Source organism: Centroberyx gerrardi, chromosome 3, assembly GCF_048128805.1.
Source record: "Centroberyx gerrardi isolate f3 chromosome 3, fCenGer3.hap1.cur.20231027, whole genome shotgun sequence".
NCBI lineage: Eukaryota > Metazoa > Chordata > Actinopteri > Beryciformes > Berycidae > Centroberyx > Centroberyx gerrardi.
The window spans coordinates 31,618,858-31,645,616 of record NC_135999.1 but is presented as its reverse complement, the minus strand read 5'-3'; the positions used below and the strand labels follow the sequence as shown (position 1 = coordinate 31,645,616).

At 40.5% G+C, this 26,759-nt stretch overlaps 1 protein-coding gene across 1 annotated transcript; it reads left to right on the top strand.

The window, feature by feature from the left end:
* The first annotated feature begins 209 nt into the window (after positions 1 to 209).
* LOC139911490 (uncharacterized) lies at positions 210 to 26,718 on the top strand. Its single transcript, XM_071899035.2, has 14 exons — positions 210 to 278; positions 7,755 to 7,800; positions 8,648 to 8,795; positions 10,120 to 10,177; positions 10,723 to 10,804; positions 12,246 to 12,361; positions 12,906 to 13,074; positions 14,505 to 14,632; positions 15,536 to 15,619; positions 15,901 to 15,924; positions 16,091 to 16,159; positions 16,433 to 16,567; positions 19,800 to 19,931; positions 20,745 to 26,718. The coding sequence occupies exons 2-14, from the start codon at positions 7,755 to 7,757 to the stop codon at positions 20,850 to 20,852; spliced, it is 1,299 nt and encodes a 432-aa protein (XP_071755136.1). The 5' UTR covers positions 210 to 278; the 3' UTR covers positions 20,853 to 26,718.
* The last annotated feature ends 41 nt before the right edge of the window (positions 26,719 to 26,759 follow it).

Genomic DNA, 26,759 nt, shown 5'->3' with positions numbered 1-26,759 from the left:
CAAGTTCTAAATTTCTGACTTTACTCTCAGAATTTCTGAGTTTTTGTGGTAAAAAAAAAAAAATCACCAACAATGGCCCTAATACGCCGTCGTAGCAACCCCAGTGTCAACATATAATCGCGACATTTCCGACAGGATCTTGAAGGCAGCGTCTCTCGCCCGGCCGCTCCACCCCATTGCACATAGCCACCACGACCTGAGAGGCTCGGCTGTCAGTGGAATAACTCTGTTATGAACACGGAATAAACGAATTATCAACATCTGGATCCCCTTTGGAGGTAAGGGATAGGACCGTCTCCGGGGTGCATCTGCTTATTAGACGGGGATCGTCCGGTTTTCTCTTTACAACAGTCTGGATTAGACAGAGACAGATTTTGGGCACAAGCACGCTGCAAAAAATGTCCATTTTAACAAGTCGTCTAGTGTCACATTCAGCCGTGCGATCGCATTATCCATCAAGCAAGTGAAAAATGCTGCAAATCAGGTGAGATCATTCCACTCGTTTCCAATGCAGATTCACTTGTTTCGGGAATTTCCTCCAAAATAAAGTGTCGATATTTTGAAACCAGGCAGAATAAGGCGGATCACTCCACTATAGGATCAAGATGTGACTTCATTCAAAAAGCATTCTCAAAACAAGTTGATTTGCATTGGAAGCAATCGAAATCATCACGTACCTATTTTGTCAGCAGTTTAGAGAAAAACAAGATTTTGCGCCCTATAGTAGATGAAATAGCTTTTTAAAAGTGGATATTTTTTACAGTGCACATTCTGCAGAAACGCGCCGCTGCCGGTCCGCCTGCATGTCTGTCTGCTTGTGTTTTAAACCCCTGTTTTTTGTTTATTTTTGTCATTTTATATTGTTAAATGAAGCCTTGTAGCTCAAGTTTCCCGTTGTTTAATTCGGGATTTGGAAGCTCACACATTTAAAGGCCTATTCCGGCTTTTTTCCCCCTCAGTAGGGTGGGAGGGTGGCTTTTCACCGTCCTTGTTGCTGCCAGTCCACACCTCTCTGCACTTTTTGTTCCATTAAACAGTGCAGATTAATCCGCCGCACCTTTACGTTATATTTGATATTGCAGAATAAGCCGGATCGCCCCATTAGGATCAAGAGACCAACAATTTTGCTGCTGAATGCCTTCGCCCTTTGTTAGATTTGTATTTGTCCGACATGCCATCATCTCCCACTGGGAAGGGAAGGAACCGCCCACTGGTTAAAGTGTTGGGGCCTGTGCGGCGTTCAAGTGCTGTCGGATATATCGGCACTTGACCGGCACTACAAAATAGTAAATGCGACAGGGAAAGTTGGATTTAAGGTCGACTCAAAAGAATGGGGCTTTACTCGATAGCAATACTATTTTTATACAGTATGTATTTATGAAGTGCAAAACATTTTTGGCACCCCAGACTTACTCAGCCTTCATCAGGGGAAACCACTTAGTTCACTCAAATTGTATTGATATCAATTTGGTCCAAATCAATACATATTAATAAAGTGCACATGGGAAATCACATAGGTAAAAGTAGGCCTACTAATCTATGCGCATTTCCACTGGACACCAAAGATCAACAGGATATATACTACCTGGTTGGTTGAGAGTGGTTGACTTGTCCAACTGAGTGGTTGATAACAAGCACTTATGTTACTGTAAACATCAGGTGATGAGCCAATCAGAAAACAGTCAACACAGTAGTTAAACAATAATTCGTTTGTTTGAAATCTGTAGACTCAAATTTACGACTTGCGTTTCAGAAGTAGGAGCTTACGTGGAGAGCCTGAAGGCAGCATGGACTATTATTGTGGCTTTGGCCCCCAATGTGATGTGTCGGCCATTTGTCAAAATGTTGAGGTAAACAGTAATTGAATCACAGACTATAACTAAGACCTGCCACTGGCCTTTAACCTTTGTACCAGCCGCTGAGAGGCTGCAGGAAAAATGTCAGTCTGTAAGGGAAGCTGGGGTACAAGCCAAATGTTTTGAAATAATACTGTTTTGGAAAACTAATACTACTAACACTATTAATAATAATAACCATCATCATTAGGGATGGGACGATATGTTTCTCTCACGGTACGATTCAATACACAATATGAGGTTCATGATTCAATACAACCAGGATAAGATGTAATAAATAAAGGTTCAATGACAACAAAGTCTGACTGTGCAGAATTATGTTTATTTCTGAGACACAAATCTTTCAAGCAATGGCATTGTCTTGCTAAATGTCATTACAAAGTGACAATAATATAATTTGGATGGAGAGCTTGTGAAACTGTGATGTTCAAGCGTCTCATTTGTGATTACTACAGCAGAATAACATGGAGATAATATCACCATTCATTTTTTTTACCCACCATACGGATTGTCACATTTTCGTATCGCAATATATTGAATATCGTCCCATTTCTAATCATCATCATTCTTCTTCCTCTACTTTACTCCTACCTACTTTCCTCTACCTAACTATTATTGTTAATAAGTAGTATTAGTAGAGGCCGTAGTAGTAGTATTAGTAGTAGCAGTAGTAGAAGTAGCAGCAGCAGCATCAGTGGTAGTAGGAGCAGTAGTAGTAATAACATTAATAGCAGTAGCAGTACTAGTAGAAATAGTCATAGCTCATGACTGTTAAAAAGCAGACAGGTGCAGACTGTGAAGGCACACTGAGCCTGACTCTACTGATGGAAAGTGAGTCCCACAACACTGTGAGTGCGCAGTATGTATCTTAACCACATGAACCACAAGGAAGCCACACAGTGTTTCCATTAGTGGGCCTGCAACTCACTTTCAAAAGGACGTTAAAAGCCCATGGTTTTGAGGGAAGCCTCCTTTTTAACTCCTATCAACAAATTCATTTCATTTTATTTAACTTTATTTTATTTTAATTTTGAATGAACCATTAGTTGTGGGAAGGTCTTTTAAAAATCCCCCTGGAAAGTTGCACTGCTCAGAAGATTGCATGAGCAACAACTGTGTATTGGTCTGTAGGTGATAAAAAGCAGTGGTATTCTGCCATCCTCTGGTATCTGAGGTGACTGGCAATGATTGAATGACCCACATCAAACAAAGCAACAGAACCATTATATTTACTTGACCCGTCGCATTGGATCAATTGAAGCTTTTATATAAACAGAAACACAAGTCCCAGTTCAGGGAGAGCAGCAATGATGAAATGACCCACATCAAACACACGAGCACAGAGCAAACGAGCCGATGAGCAGCGAGTAGGAAGATATTTACCAAAGCTTTATTTAGACAGGAGTTCACACAGGTTGTCTCTTATCTCGCCTTTCTCTCTCTCTGAGTCCTGTGTGTGTCAATGTTTGAACACAGTAGCTTATTACTAGCAATCTGCCGGCGTGTAGAGTCAACACAAACAGAGCAGGAGCGTGTGTGCAAATGTTTGAATGTTGGTATATCGTTTTATCGAGCGGGTCGGAGTGGTTTGAAGTGCCTGCTTCCGGAGGAGCGAAGTGCCTAAGAGATAAGGAGGTTAGACTGCAGTCCGTCTTCCTGGGCGGACAGCCAGCCAGCAGAGGAATTCCTCACACACAGGATTTCCTCCAATTTTTTTTTTTTATATACAGCCTTACATACGGGGTTCTTTTTTTCCTTTGTTTTTGTTCGGATTTTTGGGAGGGTATTTTAATTTATTTCTTCCAAATTACATCAAATTTCAAGGCTATAATAATAATAATTATTATTAACAGCCTAGAAATTTGAAACCATTTGGTTTAATTTGCTCATTCCTGCTGTTCCAGAAAAACGGGCTGATTGTGAATTAAAAAGTTTTTCACTTCAAGCATGATTATTTTTGTTTTTTTTACTATCCTACCACTAGTAGATTATAGGTTTCTAAATTTAAGAGCTTTTTAGAGTGGGGGGGTATTCGACAGTTTGGGAAATATCGTGATATTCACGAAATATCGTGATATTCGATAATATCGAATATCGAATATTTATTTTATTTTATTCGATAATATCGAATATCGGCCCAATCCTACTGGGAGCTGCCCAGTCACTCACTGTTTTCTATTCCCTTTGTAACCAATAGACAGTGAACAGAATAGGATGAAAAGACGCCTCTGACCCTTTCCACCGGGGGCTAACATGCTTCCTGGGTGATCGGATTATAATTGGATGAGGCAAAAATACATCAAATCCAAGTGCAAACGCACCCGAGACGCATTGAAGGTCTCATCACCCAATCAGAGATGCATTTGGCCGCATTAACATCGTCTCTAGTTCACATATAATAGGTACTTTGGTGCGCCAATTCAACCAGGAAACACATACGAACCAAATCGTAACATATTTTGTCAAAAATGGATTGTCAGGATACTCGTGGGTGGGGAACAAGCGAGACGAGGCGTTCGCTGTGTGAGTTTTGAAAGGCTGAAATCTCAGAACCCGCCAGTGCATTCACTCCCCGGCCTCCTTATTAGGTACACCTGCTCATTAACACAAATAGCCTGCTCCTCCAAACAGCGAATCATGCGGCAGCAACTCAATATATAAAGCATGCAGTCATGGAGAAGTGGTTTCTTTTTATGTTCGACCAAACATTAGAATATGCAAGATGCGTGATCTTAAGCAACTTTGGCCGTTGTCTGATTGTTGGTTCATTGAACAAAGCAGCATGTTAAGAGCCCATGGTGTTTGGGGAAGACTCCTTCTGCTATCAACAAATTAATTTCATTTCACTTTATTTTATTTTAATTTACCATTAGTTGTGGGAGGTAAAGTTCAGAATCAACAACAAGAAAAATCAACAACTGTGTATTGGTCTGTAGATAATAAAAAGCAGTGGTATTCTGCCACCCTCTGGTATCTGAGGTGACTGGCAATGATTGAATGACCCACATCAAACAAAGCAACAGAACCATTATATTTACTTGACCCATCGCATTGGATCAATTGAAGCTTTTATATAAACAGAAACACAAGTCCCACATCAAACAAACGAGCACAGAGCAAACGAGCCGATGAGCAGCGAGTAGGAAGATATTTACCAAAGCTTTATTTAGACAGGAGTTCACACAGGTTGTCTCTTATCTCCTGGCCTCGCTCACAAGGTGCTCACTGCTAATTTGCTGACGGACTGTTTTACAATGAGACGGAACCAATGTTATGTCATTATTTATTCAATGTATGGTCTATGGTCCTCTAATTTCGGTATCGCCAAAAAAAAATTCTTTTTTGCAATATTGGGATAGGAGAGTCTCTTCACATCAAAATGTTTATGTTGTAGGGATGGGACGATATGCTTATCTCACAATATGATTCAATACACGATATGGGTTTCAGGATTCATTACAACCACGATACGATGTGATAAATAAATGTTCAATGACAACAAAGTCTGACTACAGAATTATCTATTTCTGAGACACAAATCTTTCTAGCAATCGTAAACAACAATTTAAAAATGTCATTACAAAGTGCAAATACCGGTAATATAATTTCAGGGAGAGCTTGTGAAATTGTGATGGTCAAGCGTCTCATTTGTGATTACTACAGCAGAATAAAATGGAGCTAATATCACCATTCATTTTTCTGACCCACGATATGTATTGTCACATTTTTGTATTGCGATATATTGAATTTCAATATATCGTCCCATCACTATTAGGTTATAATATCTATGTCTAGTAATAAGATGTTGTATAGAGTAAAATAAAATAGAAAATAGAATAAAAAATAATTGTTGAATAAAAATAAAGTCTAGAAGCATGCATCCTACAGTCACCCCTCCATTCAGATTGATTGATTTTGGATTAGAGAGCGCAGTGTTTCTCCCAGAGCAGAGAGTGTGAGTGACTTCCTCCACTCTAGTGTGGGTTTCCTGTCCATCCACTGTATGGCAGGATGAGGTTAACACCCCACCCCTCCGCCCCCACTGTCCCCCACAGGAACAGCAAGTGAACAGGCTGTAAGCACAGGCAGCACACACACACACACACACACACACACACAGGCAGACTGATAGACAAATATAGATCCCCGCGCATAAGCACACACGGCATGCAAACATACATTCACACACCGGCGCATGCACGCACGCACACACACACACACAGACACGTAAGCAGAAAGGGGCGTAAAAAGGAGAGGCCATAAAGTCTTCAACCGGAGTGATGGGGGATGGTAGTCTGGGTTACACACTTCTCGAATGTGTGTGTGTGTGTGTGTCTGTGTGTGGGGGCTTTTGAGTGGGAGTCAAGGAACTGCAAAGACAGTTTTGCATAGTTTTGAATAATTATTTTCTGGCTGCATGCTTTGCAAACCCCTTCCCTACTTAAAGGTGTAAACAGTAGGCTTCGGCCGATATTCGATATAATATCGAATATCACGATATTTTCCTTGGTATTGAATATCACCCCAACCCACCCGCGGCACCATGTCTTGCTTACATCACAATTGTGCAAACTTTTACACTTATAAACCTACTAATCTACTTTATTTCAAGTGGGTTTCCTTGCCACACCATCAGCCTGTTTTCCTGGAAATGGCAGGAATGAGCAAATTACACCAAATGGCCGTTGTTTCCTCCAATGTTTGAATAGTAAGATCAAATTTCAATATTACATAAACAAAATCTATAATAATAATTATTAATAATACCCTAGAAATTTGATTTTATTTAGAAGAAATTAAACAAAATACAAAAAAAGAACCCCCCACCAGTTGAACCGGTGACCTTCCATTAACTTGAGAATTTAAGGCGAGGCACCACAGGTGAATAGGGAAAAAAATCCTTTCATCCTATCAGAATGACATTTTATGTTAGATATAGACATAAATACAAACACTTTTTGTATCATGACTTTTATTGATTTTGTTATTAACATTCAAATTAGCAAGTATTTCATAAAAAGTATGCAGATCTGCGTATCAAAACAGTTTTTTTTTCCACAGTGGATAAAGTCAGAATGCATTTCAAGTCAGAATGCATTCATGTAAAATGCCTCATGAATAAAGATGACAAAAGATGTAAAAAGCCTCTGTAAATTCCCAGTTATGTTTGTTAAGAAGCAACAGGTCAAATATCTACAAGTTAAGTTGAAAAAAGCATTTTTCATTCAGGGAATATGTCTTTCTTTCTTTTTTTTCCGCTTTGTGTACTAGCTGGTATAAAAACATAGATTTTGTTTTTAATTGTTGTGTTGTATATTTTATGAAACTATAGTAGTAATAGAAGCAGGATAGGCAATTATAATAAATCAAATTTAACCAATCCACCCAAAATCACCATTTTCACCTGTGCTGCCTCACCTTAAAGAATTACGATGAAATAATATCAAAAGATTTTTCTTTCTATTTTTTCTGCTTTGTTGGACAGTATATAGCAGAGTGTGCCAGAAAAGATGGAGAAAGAGAAAGGAAAAACATGATGTGTGATAACCAAACCAAAAAGCCGATGAATACATGTATGATGTAAACAATGTGAAAAAATATGTAAAAAAAAAAAAAAAAAGCATCTTGCTCACAGATCTTATGTATGGGTAAATAATGACATGTCCTGCTAAACTACAAGTAAGCCAGGCCTATGAGTGAGGGCTGGAATAGGCATTTGACTCTGGATGTTATTGCCCTTCATCTTACTGATGAATAATGAATTAACAGCAATTTGTGTTGATGGAAGAGGACGATCGTCCGATGGCCAGGACTTACTGCCAAACCACACTGGTTGGCAGTAATGGGTTTCCGTTATTAATTATAAAAGTATTTGTGTCTCTGTGTCTTTGTCTACAGATGATGTGGAGTCTTGTGATCCTGCTGGGCGCTGTCCTCAGTGTGGGTGAGTATTATCAAATTTCTCCCACTTTAGATCTGGCTTGCCCAGCCTTTCCTTACACTTTCCCCCTTTTCACTCTTCACGTTTCTATGGAAAGTCGTGGTCACCCAGTCTGTTACAGTCAATGTCTTCACCAGTTTGGGATCTTTCACTGTGGTCAAAGCTGCCACAGTGGAATCTCTATTTAGCACCAAATAGAAACTCCACTATGACAGGCTTACTTAAAGTGCTACTCCTTGAGTTTTTTTGTTTTTTTCTAAGTTTTTAAAATTTTGTCTCCATCTTTAATGATGATAATCAGTAATAAATCCAACTGAGCAACAAGAAATGATTAGCGCATGCTAGATATTTAAAGAACAAATTAGTAGGGATGGGATGATATATCGAAATTCAATATATCGCAATACAATAATGTGACAATACGTATCGTGGGAAAAGAAAAAGAATTGTGATATTAGCTCCATTTTATTCTGCTGTAGTAATCACAGATGAGACGGCTTGACCATCATAATTTCACAAACTTTCCATCCAAATTATATTGTTTACAATGATCTTTGTATCTTTGTAATGACATTTATTGTTGTTTACATTCTAGCCAGTGCCATTGCTAGAAAGATTTGTGGCTCATAATTCTGCACAGTCAGACTTTGTTGTCATTGAACTTTTATTTATTACATCGTATCGTGGTTGTATTGAATCGTGAACCCCAATTGCTCTTTTTTCTCCGATTAGTTCAAATTAGGAATGTTTGCATAGGCTTGACCGTAACTTCATGTTGCTAAAGCAAACATGGTGTTAAAACAAGACAATGCTCCCTCTCTCTCTCTTTCTCCTCATCCCTCTATCCCAGACTCCTATGCCGTCCATGACCTCCATGAGCGTTTGGCCCACGGCCGCCAGCTGAAGATCTACCTGCCCAAGAGTGCGGAGAAGCTGGAGTTCACACCAGCTGAAGAACCCAGCAAGACCTTTCTGTACTGGGAGAATGGAAGACACAGGTTAGAAACCAGCTCAAGGTCACCCACCCAACACTGGACAGTCAGCATAGCACCTATAGCCAGGAAGGCATGCTTTACTAGGGATAGGCCATTGTATGATTATGGATACAATGGTGGTATTATTTTTGTATTATTTCAAATTTTTTCATTGTAGGAGAACTATGGCTCAGTCTGTCCGTTCATTCGTTTGTTTGTTGGTCTGTCTGTCTGTCTGTCTGTCAGTCACATGTGATATTTAAGACGCCACAAATTGGGTTTTGATGAATCGTGGCACAATGATGCATCTCACCTCTCCATTTCAGCATTTTCAAAACAAGGCAACAGTAAACAATCATTTTGGAATACTGGAATGCAGCGGTGAGATGCATCTTTTCCCCATGTTCATCAAAATCCAATCTGTATTGTCTGACATATTTCACATGGATGAGCGAACCTATGATGTAGTGGTCCCCCTTGGGCTGATCAGTGTAATCATTCCCCCCAAGTTTAGACAAAATCCAACAAGGAAACAAATGTTTAAAGTTTCTTGAAAACACAATCAGTGGTGTGAAGTACAAACAATTAAACAAACTTTACAACAGGCATACCTGATTGCATGAATAACACTTCACATTAGGTAATGCTTGTTGTGACTTACTCATACTCTTTAGTTAATGCCAGAATATGTTTAAGTAATACATGAAGAGTTAGGGTTTCAATTTAGACATTGGCATTAACAAACATGTATAACAACATTACTTAATGCAGTTGTTTATTGTGCATTTAATATGAACTCACCTTTGTTAATGTCACTGTTCATGCTTATTTCATGATAGTAAACACATTAGTAAACATTATTAACAAACATTTAATTCATGTCAGTAAACACATTAGTTAACATTATTAACACATGTATAACAATATTAGGCCTAATTAATGCAGTTGTTTAAGTGCATTTAACATTAACTAATCTTTGTTAATGTTGTTATTCATGTTTATTTCATGTTAGTAAACATTAGTTAACATTATTAATACATTTATAACAACATTAATGAATGCAGTTGTTTATGTGCATTTAACATGAACTAATCTTTGTTAATGTTGTTATTCATGTTTAATTAATGCTAGTAAATGCATTAGTTAACATTAGTTAATGAACACTTAATGTGAAGTGTTACCCTGTCACTTGGATCAGTGGGATAAGGCCCATATCATGCGTCGTGTAGATTTCAGAAAAGACCGGGTTGGGTTTATATCAGCTCCTCCTGACTTCAGTTGTTTTTTGTTGTTGCTGTTGTGGTTCTCTCTCTGTATTTCCATGATGTTATTGCTCTGTCCTCTACAGGACGAGCAGAGGCAGGGTGTCTGGAACAGGCAACGACCGGCGCTGGTACATCGACAAGGTGACTGCGATCCAAATTTTTGGAACTGTGTGACTTATTGTTGTAAGGCAGTGTTTCCTCTTTGTGCAGCAGTGGTGTTTTTTTTGGCATCCTTCTCTGTTTTGGTCTCATTCTAGTGTAGGTTGCAGTGTTAAAAATACTTCAAATAAATACATTCATTCTAGACGTTGGGACCACACGTCTTTGTGTTTTACACGTAAATTTGACTCGGTCGTACTGTTTTTAATTCCATATTTCCTCTGGTAGCAGTGGTAGTGTTGTCGCTGTGGTGGTGCACTGCTGTTGAATGGATACAGAGGAAACATTTATAGATTAAATAAGACACAGCCATTCCATTATGATTTAACCATTATAGTTTAGTTTAGTTTATTGAGTTTATTTATATCAGGGACCATGTACAAAATACATTAATTTCAAACAAAGAGCTGTTTGACCTGTAAATTGTCCCATGATGGCCCAAACGCTCAGTCACAGGACTTCCCACACATTCTGGGGGAATCATCGCTGTTCACTATGTATTCATGTGGGCTGTATCTGTTTGTCAGGTGACCTTTGCGGACGAGGGGACGTACACCCAGAAAGACTACTGGAATAAAGAGATTTCCACTGTCAAAGTGGCCATCACACGTGAGTCTGCAGCCCTGTTCTTAGCTAGTTACGCAGTCCCTCCAGGAACTTGCGATTTTGCGATCGCAATAATTAACGCAAATTCAAGAAATCTCCGCAATATTTGCGAGAGCTTGCAGTTTTGCAAAATTGCCGCAACTTTTCCGCATGAAATGGTCAAATCAACAGACCGCTTGTGATTTGGACCAATTGTCGCATTCGGTGTCGTGGTAACTTACGTCATCGCAGCACGCATTCAGGTGGAAGATGAACAAAGCTCACCTGCCAACAAAAATGACTGCCATAGACCGTGCAAAACAAAACAAAAGCAGCAAGAATCAAGGTGAGTGCAAAATTCAAGCTCTTGGAAGAGTTAATAGCTTAAACGGAGAGTGGGAGAGAATAGGGGGAGGCTGTGTGTATGTGTGTGTGTGTGTGCGTGTGTGTGCATGCGTGTGTGAGTGAGTGAGTGAGAGAGAGAGAGAGAAAACATTTTTTTTTTCCTTTGCTTGCAATTTTTCCCAATTCCCGCAATTTTACCGCAAAAAGAGCACATAAAACCTCACAAATTGTATCGCAATTTTTGAGAAAAGCCGCAGCAAAATCAAGCATTTTTGGCCGCAATAATCACAAAAAAACTCCGCAAAATACTGGTGGGACTGGTTAGGTATTTGAAAGGTTGAAGCATTATTTTCTCTCAGTTTTTCCTCAACCTGTTTAAGGAAGGACTCTAAATCAAAAACGCCTCTCTACTCTTCAAACTCCGGGCCTCCGCCCACGTTACAGCTGGCTGCTCCTTGATTGAGCCTGAATATTTTTTACAAAGGGTGGGAGGGGCTTGCGCTTTAGGGCTTGAGCTATTTTTGCAACACAGAAAAAACACACTGAGCTTAATATAGGAGAGAACACCAAGCCAAATCTGGAATGAATATATTAGCAGTTCATCCTTCCACTGTATCTTTGACCTACTGAGAGGATTGTAGGCTAGATAAGGTTAAAGTCTTACATAGGTTACCTTTACAAGTGCTAGGTGTAGCATTTTAACATCAATAAATCATTACCACATTCATTTTGAGATATTAGTATAATTACTGATGAGAGTGAGACCATCACCCAGAAGATCGTCCAGCCTCTACTGGCCTCTACACTACATTTTACATTGTGAAATACTGGCTCACATTTGGCAGTAAGTCTGCTGGATTGCTTTACGGCACAAAGCAAGATTGTTATATAGATAGAAACCGCTCTTACTTTGCGAGAAATCCACAACTTTAACTTTTTACTAATCATGACAGTTCTAGACTTTGTCGTAAAACTCTCTCCTCAGTTCTCTCCATCTTTCCCTGGCTTTCTCTTTTTCCTTCCTGCAGCCATGCTGATATATGAAGAAAACCGTTATCGGTGAATGACAATGAAACCAATCCATCTGTCTGTTTCTCCCCTCTGCTCTCCTCTATTCCAGCCAGGCGTAACTATGTGAAGCATATACCAGGAGAGACGCTCTACATCTCGCTAGAGGGCCTCGACCTGGCCGACGCTCACCTCTTCTTCTCTGGGGAGGCTGCTAATGTTACACTGGTGAGGTGGACGGATGGGAGACATGAGCAGAGGGATGGAGGGGGGTTAGGGACTGAGCTTGGATTGATGAAGGCAGAGAGTCATGGTTTGATGAATGAAGTGCATCACAATCGAAGGGTTTCCGTCCAAGTCATTTAGGTATTTTGAAGTCAAAAGGCTGAATAGAAATGACAATTTACTCAATATAGCTTCAGGTGGAATTTTGTTTTTCGAAAAAAAATCATAATATGAAATGTCCTGCTGTTTCTAACATGTATTAGTCTCCATCATGGTTATATGACTATTAGTTGGAACATTAGAATGTCACACGTTTCCAACATGTTTAAGTCTCCATCTTGGTTGTATGACCATTAGTTGGTTCATTAGAATATCATACATGTTGTTTCTAACACGTCTAATTATCTTCAGGAAAACTATTGGCATTGTATTTTTCGTGACAGTCTGATGGAAACGTAGCGAGTCGAACTTACGCTATAAAGCTAGAATTTCCATCACCGGTTCCTGGATGGGATTTTGTTAAAAGGAATATCTCCCTCCCCCCCAGGTGCATGACGGTGCTCCGGTGTCCCAGGACCTCCCAGAATACTGGGACCGGGTCAAGACTCACTCCATGAACATTGAGATCAAAGACATGAACACCAGCGATGTGGGACGCTACACCCTGATGGACCGCAGGAACCGAGTGGTGTCTATTACCAGGATGGACCTGACCGGTGGGTCCCCGTCCTCCTCTTTACTATGTCTATAGATGTTTGTGTGTGTGTGTGTATATGTATGTATGTATGTACTAGGCTTGGTCTGATAATATTGTGATATTTTCCGTGGTATCAAATATGCCCCGAATATTGCTTTTTAAAATTACATAATCTAGTGGTAATTAATAATAATAATGATCATTTTTATTAATAACCTAGAAATTTGATGTAATTTAGAAGAAATAAAATACAAAAAAAATGTTTTTTTCAGAGATTGTTTCGGAATAGTTACAAAGTAACAAATTGGTTTTCTAATTTGTTACAAATCACTGTGTAAACTACCAACTATTTCGTTTTCCATCAGAATGAAACAGGAAAATGCACTCTGACTTCTATCCACTGAGAAGAAAGTATTCTAACTTTTAGGAAATATTAGCTAATTTGAATATGTTAACAACAAAATATATAAAAGTCATGATACAAAAAGTGTTTGTGTCCACATTCAACATAATACAATTTCATTGTGATAGGATGAAAGGACCTGTGGTGCACCTTGCTTGAAGCAATAGTCTAGCACTAGTCTTCTCAGTAATCACCTAGCAGCAGTGCTTTCCAGAGTGAAGGGACCCAGGTTGATTGACAGCTGACATGTGTGTGGGTGTACTACACAGGGGCTTACAAACTGGACCTATTTTTAACAACAAACCCTCCTCCTCCTCCTCCTCCTGTTTTTCGTAGCCCCACCCACTCTGTCTCCTCCCTCCCTTATCTCCCCTATACTCCTTCCATTCCCCCCTTTCCTCCTGTCCTCTAGCCCCTTCTTTCTCTCTTTTTCCTCTCCTCCTCTCTCTCCCTCGACCCCCCCCTTTCCTTCCCTCTCTCCACTGCACTCTGATAATAGTTTGGTCATTAACTGACAGAGGCACATGGGTGTGGAGACCAGACATAGCTGGAGAGAGAGACATGTATAGCCTTACATACATACAGTTTTCCCGGTTAACATTTGCAACTTTTCATGTTAAACCACAGAACTTGAATGGCTAGAACGGTCCTTCCACTGTTTGCTATGGTAATTTGTCTAGTACACCATAAAATGGTGACTTTTAAGGGTTAGTTGCTATGGTGACAACGCAAGTACGGGCATTCAGGTCGTAAAGTGTGTCACACTTGCTTGAGAACTGTGCAGATGAGTCTGTTGCACGAGTGCTTAGCAAACTGTCAAAACTCATCTGAAAGCTAACGTTAGCAACAAGAACCACCATGAACATACAAGGGTTGACCATCTACCGCCTCTTTCTCTCTATGTCTCTCTCTCTCTATCTCTCTCTCTCTCTCTGTCTCCGTTCTCTATCCATCCATCCCTCCTGACCACCATGACGATGTTGGGTGCGACCCGCCGCTGGCTCTCCTGTGTATTTCACTTCCTCCCTCCTCTTTTTCCACTACAGACCATCATGAATATGGAGGTAACCCTCTCATGGCTCTCCTCTTGCTCCTGGGGATCCCGGCTGGTATTTGCTGCTGCTGTCGGAAGAAGATCTTCAGGCAGAAAGCCTCCACTACTGCAACTCTACAGGTGCTCACCCATATAGATACAGAAAAGCCTCAAAAACTGTGTGACTCCATCTGTTGAAACAGTGTTTTTTATGTAGGGATTTATTCATTTGAAGGAACTTTTCTCACTTTGAACTTTTGATATAATGATGGACAGTTTGGCTCTCATTACACCTGGCATTAACATGTATTTATTGTTAATATGGCTAAATGCGTCTCTGACCACCTCAGATGCTTAGCTAGCCAGATACTATAGTATCTGGTTAGCTAACCATTTGTAACCATATATGGGTAGCTAGCTAACAAGCTGACATCTAAATACAGTGGTGAAATGATCAGTTCCCAGTTAAAATCAGCACAGAAATTAGCCATGTCTAATCAATTCTGTTGAGACGGACAAGTCGTACGAGACAAAAGCTGAGGACCTCCAATATGGCCGCCTAAGGGTGCATTACATCACATTAAAGCTTTAAACCTTTGTTTTTTTTAGCTGTAGAGTTTTTTGTATATTGGTTTGGCACATTTTTGTTTAATCTCCTTTTTTTCTTTTTATAGACAAATGCACAGATGCAGTCAAAAGTTTTGACACACCACATTTTAATTTATTTTTACTATCTTACAAGTAGCCTTTGCCTTGATGGAAAGGCAAAGGCTTTGGAAAAAAATTACACATTATACATAGGCATCGACTTCACTATTTATATTTGTCTAAGAAACTAATTTCAAGCATTTAAGCAGAAGCCTTTAGATCAAAATGGCTTTAAGAGAATGAAACACATAGAAGATTCAATCAGGTGGGTCCAAACTTTTGACTGGTAGTGTATATTTTGGTATTGTGCGGTGTGATTTAAAAAAAAATAAAAATACTGTTTATCATCCTGTCAAAAAAATCAAAAATCACCCTGATCCCTCTCTGTCTCTCCAGAACTCCCCAGAGACGGTCCACCTCCCTCCCAGCGGCCCTGCTGGACCTCCTCCTGCCTACCACACTCCTGGAGATCCGGGGGCGGTGAGACGATCATAAAACATATTAATAATAACTTCATTTATACAGTTATTGTTATTTTACAAAGCAGTAAAAAAACAGATAAAATCAGCAAAAGAAATAAAAGCAAAGTAAGAAACATAAACGCAAGGCAAGAAACAGTGCCATGAAGCTATCCAGCAAATTTCCCTCCAAATCTGTTTACAGTAATTATACTAATGTCTCAAAATGAATGTGGTAATGATTTATTAATGTTAAATGAATTCATGAAAGAATGAATGTTGTTGTGTTTTTCTGTGTTGCAGATGTACTACCACGACCCTAACATGGTACAGTACACATCACACACGTATTATATACTTACTACATGATAATTATGCAGTTGCATTCACAACAATTATGTCATTTTGCAGCTTGCAACTGGTGAATAATTGTGCGTGTAATGCCAAGACAACAAATTATTTTACTTGTGTGTGTGTGTTTGTTTTCATATAGGGTCCTGTGGTCCACCCTCCCCCTAACCCAGCTGTCCCAGGACAGTGGAACGGCCCTGCACCTGTACCGGTCAGTATCACACTAGCCTAGTTTCTAAAACAGGGCCAAGGTAGACTTAACTAAACCAGGACTAACAGGCCTAACAGGTTCTTACAACACAGGATGAAAAGCTGTTTGTTTAAATAACCCATCCTTGTTTTCATTCAAGGTTTCCCAGTGTGATTTCTCAGGGATTTGTTTGTCTAGGATTTTGAGTTGTTTTCTTCTACTCACCAGATTTCCTCTTTTCCTGCCTCCTTGCCCATTATTTACTGGTGTACTCCTTGATTGTTTGCCTTTTAGGGTTTTAACCCAGGCTACCCCCCGCAGAACCCCATCTACCCCCCTGTTGGTCCAGCCATGGTCCCCCCCGGCCAGCCTCCGCAGTGGAATGGTCCGCCACCTGGCCAGTACCCCCCTGGGCCAGGAGCTCCTATGGTACGACCCAACTGGCTGACTGACTTAAAGTGCTGACTGACTCACATAGCTGCTGACAGATGAAAGGCTTGCACTGTAACTTTGTAGGAATTAAGAAAGAAAGACAACCTCATGTACTGATGTTGTTAAATTATACAATGGGGAAGCTGTAAGTAATCTTATAAGTACAGTAAAGGGTTTTAAATATATAATTAAGCATATAACAAAGTATTTATGCATATAATTAAGTAATGAATAAAGTCAATTGATAAGTAAAAAGTACGAGTTAACTAATAAAGTTAATTAATAATAGGGTATGTACTTTACTTATAATGGGTTTTAAGTAGGATATATAATGGGATTCACAATGGGTTTTAATGGGTTCCATAATGTGACAATCTGACCAATCTTACCAGTCTTTCGTCAAATACTGAAAGGAATATTTTGATACATTTTGATTTTTTGCCCTTGTTGAATTTTTGTTATTTTCTTCACCATTAGTCACATGCTGGAGATAAAATGTTCTGTATTGGCAAAAATGTTTGAAAAAGGCGTTTATCATGCCTCAGTCCAACTTGTGTTTACTGCTAACCGCAAGCTAGCAAGCTAGCAGTAACTCTCTAGCTTGCCATTAGCAACAGTGACAAGTTGTTTTCAGGCAGACTTAGAAAGTGATGAATAGCTGGTGAAGAAAATTGATGTAAAAGGATATATTGATATGTTAAAGTCATATAACTAAAATATATACAGTGTATTACAATGCCTAGACCTCGTAGTAACAACAGCAGAGTTACAGCTCCTTTACACAGACAGCACTTTTGCTAACACCCAGCTCCACTCTATCCTTCCCATGCAACCAGTACTACCCTGGAGCACCTATGGTACGTTTCTACTCTAGCGGACTCTACTCTGTTGTATAGTTTACTGTGGTCTGTTCTGGCACATTGTCCACGTCTTTTACTGTTGCATATAGAGTCATGCACACGTGTAGGCTACAAGATTGTAGTGTTGTAGTATTTTAGTCTCCTGTCGTCTGTCTTCCCTAGCGGTCTCTGTCTGTCTTTGGCTCTCACTTCTCACTTTCTCTCTTATATACACACCCCCATACACCCATACGTGCTTACAGAAAACCATGTGACCATTTGGATTTTGCAGTCATTTGGACTGGCAGGGCTGTGTTTGGGGCAGCTTTCCTGAATTCACTATCATTAGTCACCTGGATTAATGATATTTCAGTCCTCAGCCTCGACCCTTCCTGACCAATCGCAATTGCAAAGAGTTGTTTTCCTTACATGGGTGCGTCTAAACACGGGTGAACAGCGTCCAGCCCACAAACTGGTGAATCCAGTCCGAGTGGTTGATACCTCAAGGCTCAAACTGCGTCCTCCCAAAATCCAAATGGTCACGTGTTTAACAAGCAGTTGTACAAATGGAAACACAAATGATTTCTGAGGCTGGATCCAAGATAGTTAGCGGTGCCTTTAGATAAAACAGCTGAGATCCACACTGATCTTTCCACTGTCAGCCGCTCTGCTCTGAGAGCTTTAAGCCTCAACAAGGTTTAGATCCATATATCAGTGTGCTGATACGATACGGCCATCCTCAACAATGTCAGACTGTAAAACCTGCAGTGAAACCTGCCTCTGCCTTAAGGAGATGCTAACCCACCTAAAACTATTTCATTAGTCTGGCTAGTTTTAGTGTCTCATGGTCTAAATGCTGTTTCAGAGGCTTTTCCACCCTGACAAGAGTACAATTCAGGTGGAACCACTGAATACTTGTCATTTTTTGTAATTGTTTTGGCATAAAAATTATCAAACTGTCTGGCTGGTATCTGATTCTTCATAAGAGACCAATATCGGGACAATTGGGACTTTGTGTTTGTCTGTTATGTGCCTCTGTCTGACTTAAGTTAAAGTGACTTTTCAATGGAGGTTTCCACTGATTAAAAAGGATCCAGCCTTGGACTATTCAGAATACAATTATGTTCTGACCCATGCTGTGTTTGTTTAGTTTGATGTGTGCACGTGTGCTTGTGCAAACATTTGAACGTTGGCTCGAGTGTGTAAGAGAGTGTACACTGCAACAATGTCCATCCTAAAGGTGTGTTCACACCAAACGTGAAGCGAATTTTTTGCGCGGCGTGATTACATACAAAGTCAATGCAAAGACGCGAACAGACACGATTTCTCGCCGGGCGACGCATATGACACGACGCAAAAGACGCGAAATTCGCGAAATTCGCCTCAGCCGTGTATTCGCGAGAGTTGAAATTTTTCAACTTGAGCAGAAAATTCGCGTGACAAAATGGAGGATACGCTAATAGTAGCCGTCTGTGAGCTCCCGGAGCTGTATGTCACAAGTCTCCTGGCATACAGAGACCGTAACAAAAAGAGGGCTTGGAGAAAAGTCAGCAAGGAAGTTGGACTACCTGGTAAGTTCTGAAAATATGTGTCTGTTACTTTATTCCAGCTATTGGTTGTACTTTACTATGAACCAAGTTAGCACAAGCATTAACCCCAGTAGCACAACACAGCTGGCTTGAATATTCGCGGGTTGTGTACTCACGAGTAACGCGCGAGTAACGCAAGTAAACACAAATGATCCCGCGGTCAAACTCCGCGAGTAATGCGAGGCGAAGATTCGCTTCGCGTTTGGTGTGAACGCACAGTAACAGTCATCTCGTCTCATAGTCAGTCCTCTTGTTTCTTGTTCACTTGTTTTTCTTAAAACAAGTATAGAATAACTCTGCCAGTTGGGTGTGATAATTGCACTCGTGTCCAGTGCAGTTTCACTTCTTCCAGGAACCTTCTAGAAACCAGTGTCAGTATCTTGAGACACGGCAGAAATCAAGAAAATGACACTTGATTCAAGAACAATCTGAGAACAAGTTGATGTGCATTGGAAACAAGTGAAATTATCTCTTTTTTTAGATGGATATTTTATGCAGGGCGAGAGATTTCTCGACCAGCACCACAGGTTGTATTAGCAGTACAAATAGTAGTACTAAACAGTAATAATAGTAGTAATACATGACCCTTTGTGATTACAGTTAAATCAGAGGTACTATTCTGCTTAAACATCTTATTTTAATTATTCAATGTGTTCATGTTCTTCTATCTTTGTAAGGTCCAAATCTCCTCACAAGGACAGAAAGATTCCACCAATTTTGGGTTTAGCAGGATAGGATTTAGTTGTTGCTCTCCCCAATATAATAAGAAACTAATCTAAATATGTGTGTGTGTGTGTGCAGGGCTATGCTCCAGCTCCAGTGATGTACAGCGCCGCCCCACCAACAGCAGCCAGTGAACCGGTCAAGGAGGAGCTCAAGATGGAGAATATGGCTTCCTCACCTGCTGAGCCCCTGCTGACTACCCCACCACAGGTAGATACACACACACATACACACACACACACACACACGCTCTCCAGGAACGTTTTGTGAATTGCTATGAATCAATCAATATGTTTGGGTCATAGGATCCTTGTGTGGAACTCTGCACACAGACTGTCGTAACATAAATGCATTACGGATTAACCTCCAAGCTCCACTACAGCCATCAGCCATGGGGGGAATGCTTCCTTTGAAATCAGTGAAAGCTGCCCCACTGCTGTGTTGCATTCACATTGCGTCGCATTTGATGAAAGCGTCCAAGCTCAAAAATCGTCAAGTCTGATACGTGCCTTCATCCTCATAAACATAGTTGAAATAACCAGAAAGCTGGAAATAAAGTTCGTATTGATTGATTTCTGATGTGATGACTCTAATTGTGGCTAGATTGTTGTTTGTTTCACTTCAGCTCTTCTTTGCATTTGTGTACATAGTGAAAAAATACCCAAGGTATACTTCTGCATATTGATGAACCTGGTTCATCTTTTATCCTAGGCTCCTCTTTCAAAATAAAAGCACTCTGTGGAGCGGCTAGAACAATGCACTGACACCACGCTGATGCATCACAATGCGTTTAGTGAAGAATGACTGTAAAGCCTGGTTCTTACCCAACGATAGGAATAGGCTGGTCGTTCTGGTTCCTCTTTGTTCAGCCAATCCTCGATGGAGGAGTATGTACAACTACGGTGCAAGTTTGGGTTGCTTCAAACTTCAGGTGGTGCCGATGTGGCCAGTCGTTTCAGCCTTTAGGTGTGACCCCGGCATTGGACACACATTGACTACATTTTCCTCCCCCTTCCTCCCCAGGCGGACAGCGCATCGTCTCCTGTGGCCCCTGTCCCCCCCTCCTCCTCCGACGCTGCCTACCAGTTCCAGATCGACGCAGGAAAAAACCCCTCCACCAACTTCCTCTAGGGTCTAACAGCTTCCTACCCAGTTCCTTCCTCACTTTAACTTGATGTCGCGACGCCCCTCTGTGGCCATTTTGCATTCCTTCTAGTAAGCGCTCGAGAGTTTTATTCACACCGGAATGCAAAATGTCGCAAACAATCAGTATCTTTTGGATAGTAGCCTCCTTTCCTCGCCTCCTCACCTTGCTCTTTGTTTCAACCCTCAGATGACTCACGATAAATGACTCCTTGTTAATGTGTTATCTGGCAAAATAACAACTATTTTTGCTGGGTCAACCAGCTATGGATTGGCAGTGAAACTAAAGAATTGTGGGCAGAGAAGGAAGAGTCAGCATGTAGGAGTCGACTTTCTGGGGGTTGAATTTCCACCTCTAGGCAATGAGACAAGGAAAGGAGGAAGTGTTAGAATGTGGAACAGAAGCTGGGAATGGGCATCTTGCTATTAATGTCAAAATCCGATTTGTTGGGTGAATCTTAAAAGCAGAGCTGGGTTCCGTTTACCAGCAGTTCAGGAGATTGTCATGTCCAACCTATTGAATTCTGGGTCTACATTTTTACTGGAAACTGAACTGACTCCAGCCCTGCACGTGTCTTTTCTTCGATTCCTTTCACCCTACCCTCCTCCCTCATCCTCTTCTCCCAACACAGATAGTCAATGAGGGTTGATTTCCTCTGGAACCTGTCTGCCTTTTAATGTTAAGTTGGAGATGTGAGGACGGGATGTAATGTGCAGGGAAACCCAAGAAGTCAAGAAAAGATTCTTGAGATTTACTCAAACTTCAGAGTCCGGGGGCAACAGAAGGAAACAAACAAGGCCACAGAGAAACTAAAATGAAAATCACTCCATAGGAAGGGTTGACAAAAGCCTTAGCAAAGAAAAGTGTAGCCGACAAGTGTGGAGCTTTACAGTGTTTTCACAGTGTCTTTCTAACAACCAAACCGTCAGAATGGTATCAAAAGAAACACTTCGACTGCCTTTCAGGGTGGCCTCATGCCTCCTGACCATTAAAGCAAAAAATCCTATCACTCATCTTCCAGACAGAGCCTCTAGAACCTTTGTCCCACCCATTTATCAGCCAATCACAATGTACCAGGAAGGACCAGTATCCACCCTAGGACAAACCATGTACAGCCCGTCAGCCAGTCAGATAGCTACTTCATGTTTGTCCGTAATTATGGAGCCCGGGAATGACCATCCTGTAGGGAAAAAATATATTTTATGGTAACACAGTATTAACTCATGTGCACAAGATGCTAAGTGTGCGCTTGAGTTCTAAGTGTTGAGTGATACAAATCCTTTTTAAAATCTACAACATCCCTCCAGCCTGCATATTGAGGACCAATTGATGCCCAATTGCTCTTAAAATCAATTCAATTAAACAACCTCAACTGAACTAAATATCAGGCTAAATAACTCAATCAAGTAATTCAACTATTTATGACAAATGGGCGAAATCAGTTTGAAACCTGCTGATAAGCTCAGTCGAGCACACTTTAAAACGGTACACAATTTGGTAGCACGTTAGGTAATTTGCTCACGTGAATTATGCAATCGTGCGCACAATATAATGAAAATGAGTGTACAAATTCACCAGAACGAGGGAACAAGATTGTTCTCACACACATGCGATAGCATCTGGTACCCTCAATGTAGCAAATCATGACCTCAGCACATCATTTTTACCACTCCTGGGCTCCGTACATAATAGTGCATTCATGACAACTGGTTGGATGTGTCTGATCTGAGGAGGACAATATTGTCATAAGAGGTTGAACTAGAGAGTACTGCCACTGGGCAGGATGTGGTGACGACGCTGTCATCTCCTCTTATTGACGTGGAGAGCGGAGGTCAGAAACCCTCCCAGTTATCTGGAATGTACCCCTTAAACCAATAACAAGCCTGTAAATAGCATCACAAATGCCTTTCTCTACCAAAGTCTGTCTTTTATCTATTTTGGTTTTTTCTTTTGCATGTTGAGGTGAGTACGCATAACGAGCCTCCATACTGTCATCTCCACAGGGTATGCAGACTCTCTTCTGAGGGCAATAACTGTTTTGGCAGCTTGAAATAAGGTTATATAGGTGGGTGCTAAAGTACAATAAAATAAGGATTGTCACTGGAGTAGGCAGACATCTGCATTATAGCATTTGTTACTTAGAAACAATACAAAAAATGAGCATAATATGCCAAATTGGGGAAATTCCTCAGCAGCCTTGTGTCAAACCTCAGTGTCTGAGGTCTTTCTAGATGTTGCTGACCAGTCAGTGTTTTATTGTCAGAGGTAGGTGGGATTCAATTTATGCCCTGGGTATGCTGTACAGGCAACTCTGTTGTTCAAGTCACATCTTCACAGGGGACAAACAAGCTTTGGACTGCTCTGTTGTCGTCTGTTCACATCAAAAACACAGTCTGCTCCACTAAAGGGAAGTTCTGTTTGAGTTTGGTGAATCCAGCCAAATGCTATCAAATCCTAGTCGTCGCTCATACAACAGATTTGTTAACCGAAGCTATTCAGACGTTCTGAAGACAGTGCCTTTTCATCTCTCAATGTCAAGATGACTTCGGCCTCTGTCCTCATCGATCTTTGTCTCTTTGGGTAGATTTTCACATGAACAGCGAAATAAGATCTGATTTTCTTTTTTTTTTTAGCCTTTGTGTGCTAGATCTGATGTTCCTTACATGTTTTGCCAGCAGTGAAAAGATGAATTGTTTCTGTGTAAATATAGCCAATGACATTCAATGAGTGAATTACTGTTGATGGCTAGGGTGGAGTTGGAGAGGATGTGGAAACATTGGAAAGACGGCCAGATGACCAACTTTGTTAATTAACCTTTGACCAACATTTTTGGTCACTTGGTTAGAAAAAAAACCCAATCTCTCCAATTCAAAGTTCACCTCTGGATTTTATGCCAATCAGTGACCATAGGTGTTGAAGTTGGCATCCTACCTCTCATTTTATACCTCTTCATACAATATGTACAACTACAAATGAAATTAGTTTATATGGAGCTACACTGTACTGCTGGGGTTCCATTCTTTTTCAACTCAGAGCTGAAGTTGACATCCAGAAATGAACTTCTTTATTATTTTATTGGCAACATTTTAAGGGAAAATTCGCTCTGAATGAAAATGAATCAAGCCCAATCCTGATATTATCGTAGGAAACTGTTGATGTGTAATTTTTTTATGTGTATTTTTTGTTGTCTGCTGTTTACTTGCACAGTCCTGGGTCAGTTATTTGTTGAAATCCATTCTTGGTACTAAAGCAAAAACTTAGCGTAAAAGACCGGGCGCATAAAGAAAGCAGCCTTCTGGTTTGATATCATTGAGTTCTCCAGGCTTATCCCACACTGCAACCAGTAGGCTTTATGCACCTGATCCATTGAGGGAAAAATCCACCTTAAAACACATGAACACTGTTAAAAAAAATAAATGCTATAGGTGATATACTTATGGTGATATACTGAATTTCTAGGTCCATTTTGTTTGGTGGTGTAATACACAAATGTAGACATGACATGACATCACAATATTTCCAGCAGCTACAATGGAGTTTAATATCAGAAAATGTTTCAGGATGTAAAACATTAGCGGTAAATGTCAGGTTTTGGTGTCAGTCCCTCAGAATCAAAGAGCGAGGGCTTCTTTCTAGAGCCGCCATTTTTCACCAAGAGACGTTCCAACAATCATACAGGGAGAAATCCATCGTAGAAGAGGCAGAGAGACCGATTTCTCCACGGACAGTAGCCACAGTAGACCAGAATGCAATGCAGTCACAAGACTTGTTGTGTTTTGAGTAAGGGGTGACTCACTTTTTCTTGACTAACAACAACAGCTAGTGCTCGTGCTCTCTCCACCTACACTAAAAACCAGAGTGTAGTTAGCTTGATATTGGATCTTGGCTATTGGGTGGATATTCGGATATAAGCAAACAAGTAAAACCCACATTGATGAACATATTTGTGATTACTGGAAGAGTAAGAACTGTTTACAACCACAGGTTTAAACTCCATTCTGGTGACTCCATTCTAGCCAATATCCAATATTAAGCTAACTTTACTCATACAACCCCTAGCTAAATTGAACAGGTTCACGCCCAGTCTCCTCACCCAGTCTCTTGTTGAAAGGCATTTTGGGAAATGTAGGAAGTCTCTAACTGAAGTAGAAGTAGACGAGGCAGGTTGAAGGAAAGTGGGTACAACAAAAAAGTAAATTACAAAATTGAATTTCAAAATAACTGCTGGAAAGCGTTGAACATCACAGATTGACAATATCTAACGGTCTAAGACAAAGGGTGGAATTTTCCTTCAACGTTTTTGCATTTGCCTGCCTTGAGTATAAGATGGGCGGGATTTGCACATTTGAGGCAATCCAATTGTGTTGCACCAGCCAAGAAGAATCAGAACTTGGAAAAGCAACTGTAGCTTGACCCAGGTCTGATAAAAACCACTTCAAATGGTCTCTCAGTGATTCTCTCTTAGCTACACTTGTCAACCCTGTTACATGTTGTTTAATTTCCCTTCTGTTGCCTCACTTCAAAGCCTGTTACATTCACTTGCTGAAGTACTCATTGGATTGCAGATGCAGAACCATGTTCTCTCTATTTGTAAAACGGTGAATCTTCAGGTTTTTTTTCTCCATTGTTAATGCTTTTTAAAGCAATGTAAAAATGCAAAGTAGGTTGTAGGAAGTACTGTATGTATTGTTTTAATTGTACTTGAGAAACAATGTGCTCATATGTGACTTGGAAATATGAATAGAACGTGTTCCAGATACTTTGGTGTATTTTCGAAGGATTTTTAGCCGTCCATGAGCCCAACCTGCCTTGTAGGCGTAACTTGAAGGGTAACAGATGGGGAAGTGAATCTGGGCTGAGTGCTTGACATGTTTCAGGTATTTGAAATCCTGGAGGTGCACTTGGTTTAGCTTTGTCTAGCAAGCTGCATAGAATCAAATACACCTCACTGTGTACAGTGTTTCAGATACTGACATTGAAACTCCGACCCAGGTCTGGGGTGGAGGTGGTGTTTCATAGTAGTAGTTAACCAGCTGAGCTCTCCCAAAATATTCTAACACAGCATGGTATTTGTCAGAAAAAACACTGTTACTAACAGCAGGGTGGACTTACATCAGATGAGAAAATCTGACTTTTATCTTTTCAGGCTGTTTAAACTGAGAAATCATGTGATTTCTCCCTGTTTAGGTGGAGAGTTAAAAATCAGATTTTAGGTTGTTTTTTTTAATTGCTAAAACGAATAGGCTCTCGACAAATAAAATTTAGGGGAAAAAATCTGAAGTTGCCATTTTCTACATTATTACATGTAGACATCGTAAACAACACCTTATACAGAAGCTTTCCTGACATTGGTAAGGGAGGACTCCCACATTTTCTGGATAACTGGGTAACCTGCGACTATGTAACACCCCACCACCAGGTAGTGGTAATTGAGGAGGTCGGCATACTGTGTGACCCACCATCAACAGCTGTGCTTATACTTATCATTTTGATGTGGTTTTTGGGATCCGATTCTGATTCCAGACCTGTCCCTTGCTGCATCCCGATGTGATCAGATAATAAAAGCCCCATTGAAATAACAAGCGTAACCATAGCCAGTATAATGCTGAAAAAACTGCCTTTATTTCAGAATGACACCCACGGCTTAAAGAAAAAACGCTTAAAATTCATCAAAATTGGTGTAACAAGGCTTTTCACGTAACGACAGTGATGAGTTGTAACAGTAATTAGGCCGATGGGTGGGTTTTCTACATTCTGCCCTGAAACTAAAGAGGTAGGTAGAGATACTCTGTATGCCTGCCCACATCCTCGACTCCGCTACTGCCACACCCTCCAGGTGAACGAGAAGAAGAAGAAGAAAAAACAGCTTTTCTAACCAACACCGTATCTTCACA

Bases quoted from the DNA above. Each gene is read 5' to 3' on its own strand.
- LOC139911490 (XM_071899035.2), top strand. From the start codon at position 7,755: ATGATGTGGAGTCTTGTGATCCTGCTGGGCGCTGTCCTCAGTGTGG. The intron at 14,633-15,535 runs GTGCTCACCCAT...CTGTCTCTCCAG, and splicing joins CCACTACTGCAACTCTACAG to AACTCCCCAGAGACGGTCCA. The intron at 19,932-20,744 runs GTAGATACACAC...CTTCCTCCCCAG, and splicing joins TGCTGACTACCCCACCACAG to GCGGACAGCGCATCGTCTCC.